The sequence below is a fragment of the Drosophila serrata genome, unplaced genomic scaffold (assembly GCF_035046125.1).
Source record: "Drosophila serrata isolate PLE 108 unplaced genomic scaffold, ASM3504612v1 contig_245, whole genome shotgun sequence".
Lineage (NCBI taxonomy): Eukaryota > Metazoa > Arthropoda > Insecta > Diptera > Drosophilidae > Drosophila > Drosophila serrata.
Genome location: NW_028257143.1, coordinates 973,168 through 981,688, shown reverse-complemented (window position 1 = coordinate 981,688; position 8,521 = coordinate 973,168). Strand labels below are relative to the sequence as shown.

General features: G+C 41.4%; 1 protein-coding gene across 1 annotated transcript; it reads left to right on the top strand.

The window, feature by feature from the left end:
- Positions 1 to 4,432: 4,432 nt before the first annotated feature.
- Positions 4,433 to 5,371, top strand: LOC110186024 (uncharacterized). Its single transcript, XM_020955060.2, has one exon. The coding sequence runs from the start codon at positions 4,514 to 4,516 to the stop codon at positions 5,351 to 5,353; it is 840 nt and encodes a 279-aa protein (XP_020810719.2). The 5' UTR covers positions 4,433 to 4,513; the 3' UTR covers positions 5,354 to 5,371.
- Positions 5,372 to 8,521: the final 3,150 nt, after the last annotated feature.

Sequence of the window (8,521 nt, the reverse complement as noted above, 5' to 3'; positions counted from 1 at the left end):
ACCTTACCCCATCCTACTCCCCCACAGCTGAGCTCACCTCAGCTCACCTGGCTGCTCAACAATAACTGACACCAGTTGCTGGCGCTGCTTTCCACTTTCCACTTTGTTGCAACAATTTGCGCGCCCCAAGCGCCGGCTGCGGATGCGGATACGGATGCGGATGTGGGTTCCAGAGCGGAGCAGAGATGATGTTGCACTGAAAGAAATGCTATAATTATACTTGATTGATATCAAGTGAGTTGTAGAGCAAATATCGGTGATAAAGTTTGAAGAAAGTTATTGGAGTGCGTGGTATCTTTTTCCAATTAAAGTTTGTTCTTAATTGTTAAGAAATTTTATACAATAGAATTTTCTCTCTGTGGATACTGCTGCTGCTGCTTCATTGCATTTAATTCATTTTTATTGCAAAAGCTTACAGACAGATAGAGAGAGGGAAGGGCTATAGGTGTGCCGAGTAAGGAAAGGCCACTTGGGTGTGCTCTTTAAATTATATTGGGCGAAATTTTATGCAGTCGGAGATGCTAAGCAAGGCGAGCCAAGGCATCGTCCCCTCGTCCTTGGCTGGATCCCCGCAGGATCCCTCTGGCTCGGCATGCCATACAAAAGTTTTTACAAAGTAGCTGCGGCAGCTGCTGCAAGTTTGAACAGCATCCATGATGGGTGCAGGAGCAGGGACGAGCCAGGCCAAAGGAGCCAAGGCAGGACAGGGCAGGACGGGGCAGGACAGGGCAGGACAGACAGGCATTTTGATGAAGCTGCTTTATATATTGGGTGCGGGCTTTCGCTGTGTGGCCCCACTACTGACGACTCCTGCAGCTCTCCTGCAAGGAGCAGCATAATTTAAATAGCATGTAAATTAGACGGAAGTCTAAAATGAGTGCATAATGTCTACTAAAAGTGTTCTAAGTGATTGTAATTTAGGTAAAAGTTCCAGCAAAAGCGCGACTTAGTGAAGACTGGGATAATGTTTTTGGTTAAATAAGATTAAGAGTTAAAATATTGCTTTAGAAAACAAATAAAATAACTGAATTTAAGATAAACTTTGATTTAAACTCTCCGACTAACCCCAGATGAATACAACCCCTTTCAGTAACTAAAATGAAACTCAATTAATTAACCAATTCATTTTCAAGTTTACTGTGATTACTGAAACAATGAAATTTCTTTCTGTTAAAAAAAAAACGGAGAAAACCCTTTACATGAAAAATTGTGCGTTCATTGTACTTGGTTTTCCTTAAACATTTCCTCTTGCAACATTTTTTTCTTCGGTCTCCTTTCGCCACTTTTTTCCAAAGGACATTTGAAGGGAATAACCGAAACGAAATTCGAGGATTGGAAGAGGCAAAACCGAAACAGCATGACCCAGCTAAGACTTGGCTCAAAGTCTACGAGGATTTGCTTGGGTCTTAACACCTTTCACTACCGCATTTCCTTTCGACAGCTTCCCGTTTTGGCCTACAGGGAGAAGCTGGAAAAGTCCCTAATTTTGGCCCTTAAAGATGTGACTCTAATTTGCTGGAATTCAATGATTGCTTACATGACACTTTGTTAAGGTTTTTGGGCAAACAAATAGTTATTACTTAATTGCACTTCAGAAGTGTTAATATGCTTTTAATATTAACAATTGATAAAGGAATTTTATAGATTACTTTGGCTTAAATGTTAAATTATTGTATTACCTATTTTAGATCCCAGATGTAACGTCAGGAAATTAACTCGCTGCTGCGCCATATGTATGGAAGTTTTCCCGAGTGATATTTAAGTGTTTGTTGCAAATTAATTAGCTGGGACTAACCACTTTCAGCAACTTTCTAAACTAGTTTCAGCTTTGGCATGTCAGACACTCGGGGAACTGCATTGCAAACAGACTTTCGTATCAACTTTGTTAACTTTGGCATTAAAATGCTTAACCCCATTCCCAGTTACCATCATCATCATCAAAAACAAGCCCACTCGAGGTGCACCGTAATCTATCAATAATATTATTATTCGTACTTGAAGCGAGCTAGTTAAGTTCTCTTCAGCTGGTTTCACTCGCTGCTCCCTCGCCCTCAGAAGTTTAGACTCACTCACCTGCCTTTGGATGGGCACTTGGCTGCGTAAATTTATAATTACTGGAGGCGACTTGAGCCAGTTAAGGTCCCTTTGCCCCAGGCTAGGGGTAGAGGTAAAGGTAAAGGCAAAAGGAGTTTTGGCTGCAAAAGTTGTATCAACTTGTTGTCTGGCGGGTGACGGTGGCCAAGGCGCCAAGGCAATCTAATTTCCATTCGAGGCACCTAACTCCCAGGAGTCCAGGAGTCCAGGAGCACAGCACTAAAGCACTCCAGTTTGCCAGAACTGGCCCACAAACTGCCCCCTACTTTGTTGGCTTTTTCATTAGTTTTTCATTCTGAAGCAGCCGCACCTGGAGCTGGCTAAAAAGTTCATTCTAAGCGAAATTAAGTGCCATTTTTATTCGATTTTGTTACCACAGCAGCAGTTTTTTGTGTGAGGTGTATGTTCACCATCGTAATTATACTGGGGTTTCGGAGAGCACTCTTCTCGCTGCAAGTGGCTCGCTTTTTATTGATTTTAATGCAAATGCAATTAAAAATTTAGTAGAGTCCCAGGCGTAAGTGCATTAACATTAACTGAAAAATGATTTATGCTGTGTTTGACATTTTAATTATGCTTGCCGACGCAGCAGCAGCAGCAATAAACAAACAAACAATCATGTTGATATCTCCCCATGTGCCGGCGGAGTGTGAGCGATTTTCATTAAGCTGGCTTTTCCCGTTGCGTTAAAATTTCCGGCCATTTGTTTCAATTTTTGTAGCTTGATGTTAAATGTTTAATGTTCAATCAATTGTATTAAATTATATGGCAAAATGATGCACTTAAAATGCAATAGGTTTCCGCCTGTGGTCGAAGTTGGTTCAGTTTGCAGCAGAGAAAGTTGGATTTTAAATAATGTCAATGGGAGATCAATGTTTATTAAGAGTATATTCTTTTGTGTATTTTAACTGCTTAGTTGTTTACTCATTTATGCTTTCACAAATGTATTGTAATTTCCAGCTCACTCTCCAAAATGTCTCAAAAGAATTGATGGCATTTGGTCGTCTTTGTGGTCCACAACCAATCACTTTAATTAAGCTGTATTTTTCCCTGGACAGCACATCAAAAACCAATTAATTTTTATATATACATATGCCTGCCCGTCCTTGGTTGCTGCTGTAATGTGTAGCCGACAACAATTTGCCAATAGCGTCCTGGACAGGACATACGCATACAGAAGCAATTAGTCAGAGAATTTAACGCAGTTCATTGGGCAGATTTGAGCCTGGCCAAAGCTAATGACATAATTTCGCCATTGACTGGATTAGATAATGCCCGGGACACACTCGCACACTTATTCGCAGCTAATTGTTGTAGGTCCTGCCCGGGACACATTGCAATCTGTTCTAAGCCCGAAGCTGGAGATTAATGATCAGGAATCCCCTAACGAAGTTATTTGGCGAGGAGGAGGAGGAGTTCCCCCATTTCCCCCAGTTCAATGAAGTGGCGATGAAGTGAGAAGGACTCCGGTGCGCTGAATCTGAATCCTCTTTTATTTATGATGCATTTAAATTGTTGCTCCTTTGCATATTTACCTTGTTATTTTATTGCGTGACGGAAATGAACAGAAATGTTAAATAAAATAAAGAAAACGGCGGCAGCGAGGGCATCGTCCACATAAACAGCGCGAAAACATTGTCACAGCGTGAGGTCGAATCTTTTTTACATGCAAAAATATTTCATTTCCTTTGACTGCGAAATGTTAAATAATAAAAAAGAAAGCAACAACGGTCGAAATGAGCGACAAAGTAAATTTCATACAGGGCGGTGGGTGGTGGAATGGAGTCGCAGCAAATAAAAAACTGCAATAAAAATCTGTTTAACATGAAGTGCGGCAAACGCACAAAAGTGTGCCAAGATGGGAGGGATGTCCTGGGAAGTCATCCTGCTCTGTCTCGGGCTCCTTTGCCATACACTTTACAACTTATGAGTGCTAATAAAATTCACTCGGCACATCCCAGACAATTCGCACAAAAAGAGCGAACGAACGAATGAAATTGTGCCTTGGTCCTTCAAGGTGTGCGCTTTGATAAAGACTCCCCAAGACTCCCCCAAGGACTCGTCGCTGGATGGGGTCCCCAGTTGAGTGGAGATCCCAATGGACAGCATGAAAAGGCAAGGATTTCATTTTAAATTTCACAATTTATGGTGCCAGTTGTCGGTTAACAGTGGTTACAACAGTTGCATGCTGCAATTTCTGTGATAATTTTGCAAGCAGTCCCTGAAGCGAGAGTTCTTATTGTGTATTATTAAGAAGAGATATCCAAAAAGATGTCAGATTAAATGGATTATTGTAGATATATATGTAAGTATCCCCTAGATACAATATACATTTCATTAAAGCAAAGTTAACTTGGAGAAATCACTCTCTCAATCACTTCTCTATTCCAAGCGGATCACAGACTTTGAATTTCATGTAATGGCTAAAAAGTGGGCAGCTTTGCTGCTATTGCTGCAGCTGCTCAGCCACCTGGAGACAGGTGAGGCAATGTGGTTTCCCTGGTACTTTCAGCGCTATGGGTTAGAGCCTCACTCGAGTCGACATGGCGGCGGCAACATGTCTTGCCCGCCAGGATACGAGCCCAGGGGTTCCTCCAGTCAGCTGAACGGACAATGTGAAGGATTAGTTGCTGGACCGCCCAAAAAGAATCTGTGCAACGACAATCCGGTGCTGCAGCAGCTGGCCCGCCTCTATGTGGTCAGTCCGGAGAGGATTGTCCTGCTCCTCTCACAGCCATCGCTCGCGTACTCCTGCACCGAGATCAGCGATGTCCTGGACAAAATCCAGGGCTCCATGCGCAACTGTGTCCTGGCACCGGATAATATGTACGGTCGTCTGGTCGATGGCCTTCGATATTTTCGATCGGAAGTCTGCGAGGGAGGCGATCGCAGCACCCGGAAGCGGTGCGTTGGACTGCAGGACTCGCACAATTGCTTCCGGGAGCTGCGCACGGACATGATCGAGTGTGAGGCTCCGGCGGACTGGTATGAGCGTCGAAATGCCACCAAGGTGTGTCACATCTACAACGATGTCCTGGATTGCTATTACACGCGGGCAGCCCTGCTCTGTGGCCTTGAGTCCGCCAAGGAGCTGAGATCCTTTGCCGGCGACACCATGGGCAGGGCCATGATCCATAAGTGTGAGGTCAAGAAACGGCTGCCCCGAGTGGAAAATGCCATGCCCAGTGGCAGTGAGTCTGTCTTTAAATTATTTTATTTCAATTGTTTTATTTTTGCGTGTATTATAGTTTTTTTGTAATAAATATTATATACTTTATGTATATATATTACTCCATTGTTTTCGTTTATCTTATATCTGACTTCTGTTTAAATTTATATTTTTGGCCCAATTTCCTTATACTTTAAGTTAGTAGTTGTGGCCATTTTTAAGATTTAATAGTGAATCCCATGTAACTATGTAAATACATCATTTATCATCAAATGGGCTAGAAATGTCAACTTAAGTGTTTTGCTATTTTCAACTAAATTTCAATAAATACCCGAGGGACTTAAGCTGTCGACAAAATAAGCCAATTTACTAACACGTACGCCCACACACACACGCACACCCACAGAGTTTCGGGAAAAGCGGGCATATGTGTGTATCTGTGTGCGTATCTGTGAAAGGTGACCGCAAACATACAAACACCGCTCTCAGGATACTCCGGCCACCAAAACCGATGTCGACATCGCTCCTTGCTTAGAGCGAAACTCATCAATTATGTTGGCGCGGCTGGAGAATGGAGAATGTGCACTGGAAAAAAATACGTATAACAGATTATGTAAATCAGGTGCTACCTCATATTCTTAAATTCGAAAATTTAGTCTCTTAGAATGCATTTCGCTTCTAGTTCATAGGGATATTCTGGGTTTCCTCAGTTTTTATTTAAGTTTTCTGTAGAAAACTAGAAAGTTATGCAGCTTTTCCTTAGTTCTCTCTATTCTCTCAGTGTATCCCTCTAGCTAGGTGATTCGATGGCTGCGGGTGGTGCTATGGTTCACCTGTGTGGCCTTTGTTAATGACACCTTACCCAATCGCCCAAATGCGAGATCGAGATGCAATAATTTCGAAGAGGCTTTTGGTGGGTTTTAGCTTTTACATTTGCATCAACCGGAAGGCAAAAAAGCCTCAGGAAATCGGGGTTAACAAATGAACAGCTGACATTCGAGGGAATTCTTTTGGCCTAAAGTAAAAATGCATTAGCAACCGATTGCAGTGTGCTCCATAAGGAATATATCACAAGACTTATGGTGAGAGAAATACATAAAAATGAAATAATTATGGTAAGCATCTCAATAAACTGCTGACATCTGGAGGAATTTTTTTAAACCTAAAATAAAAATGCCTTAGCTTTATAAAGAATATATATCAAAAGCCTTATGGTCAGAGAAATACTTGAAATCTTATCAGAAATAATTATTTAAGATGAATATGGTATGAATCTCAATGCCAAAAGTGAACAAATAAGTGAACAGTTACCACAAATAAGGAAATAATTAAATATTGAATATCACACACATCCTATCCTACTGCCACAACTTAACTCCTTAACTTGACCAGCTTCCCGTGGCTAATAACTTAACTGATTTCCTGTCCAATTTTCGCAAGAATGCGAATTATTACCACAAAGAGTCGTTCATAAAACGAAGGTTGCTAAAGGTTATTATTGCCAAATACTAAAATTTAATGCCACAATTAAACACGGCAAAAGGAAAGTGCCGTCAACAGCACGCACTCAGAGTAGCCTCCTGTGTAGCCTGCAATGTGGCCAAAAGGGGCGTTTCGGGGGGCGTGTCATCTGTGGGTGTGTGGCGCCTGTTTTGCGTCGCCATGGCTGACGTTGTCTACTCCATTAAAATGAAGTTGCGCTTTTGTTCTCGTCCCCTGCTGATGTCGCCTCTTTTTTGTTGTCGGGCGCCAACGAGACGGCGAAAACAAAAAGCAGATTGTTCACAAACAAAACACGGGGCCACATCTCAATGGGGTTTTACCTGTAAATACGGCCAGGCGACCTGAGAGGATACACCACAACGGTCTGCTCGACAGTCACAGATAAAGTACCTCTTTTCTCTCCATCTCTGTACCAATTTAATGTCCTGTAAGAGGTTATAACGAATTCAACAGGATTTTTCATATAGACAATCTAGGAACTCTAACATCTGATCCTTCGTTTTGCTATCCTCATAAAATTAATATTAACAGAAGGTTATTGAAGAAGGTTGAATTCACTTTTAATTGATGATGAAATATATATTTTTTAGAAACAAAACTGAGTTAGAAGCTAAGTAACCCAAAGTTACAAATCCTTTTTATATATCTTAATGAAAGTGTATTTAAAGATTGGTCTGTGAAAATGTGCTGGAATTCCCCTAGTTTTCCCTTTTTTTTGCTTTTCTTTGGCTAAATAAAAATAAGTGCGGTAGAATATAGAGCTTTCTCCGCTGGTATTGCCTTCAACTGACAATAAACATGGCAGTTGAATGGAAAGGCAAGCCGGACAGGACTCTAAAACGCTGGTCATTCCATCAGACAAATGTCCTGTGGCAATATATGTGTGACTCAGTTGATGATTTTAGTTACCGACCCCATTTTTTCCAATTTTCCCTCAAAACTTGTTTGTGGTCATGTGCTTTCTGTTTCGTTGTTCTTTAATTAGATATAGCTTGTGAAATCTTTAGTAGTTTTACCAGTTTTGTTGCTTAATGGTTAAAGTAAAATAAAGCTCCAAGTGTTCATGTTTTATTAGCAATTGATATTACAACAAATTGAATTCTATATTCTTTTGGGCACTTGACTAACTGCCGAGCAAAGTATTTTTATGACACAACTGCCAACGAAGGCTCCATCAATATTTGTGCAAATGTTTTGCTGACATAATTCATTTCAATTCGTTGCCAATATAACTCAATCACGCCTTCAGCCTCGCTCACCTTATAATTTCATCACCATCAATTCGACCACATTTAGACCCGGGACGCATTTGTTTAAGCCCCGCCATTGAAATACCCGGGCACGTATTGAAAGCCGCAGCAGAAAAAAAGAAAGGCAGACAAAACAAATTCCCAAAAAAGGAGAAAGAAGCATGGAAGTAAGCATATTTAATAAGTTGACAAAACATATTTCACACGCACAAATGCGTCAGCTTTCGGTTGGCTTCCATTTTGTTTGCCCCTCGACTTACGGCCAACAACTGCCTACATATGTCAAGCATCATTATTAACAGATTTTTGGGTGCGACACGCACAAGGCCCAAATGTCTCTGGGCCACCATTTATCCCGGTCGAAAGGTGGGGAGGCACACAGCGTGTGAAAATGTTATTGACATCTATTTCAATATTTATAAACGCACACAGAACGCATGGCCACATGCGACCGATACAAAAGGAGGAGGATTTCTTCGTCTTCATTCAATATGCTGATGCTGAG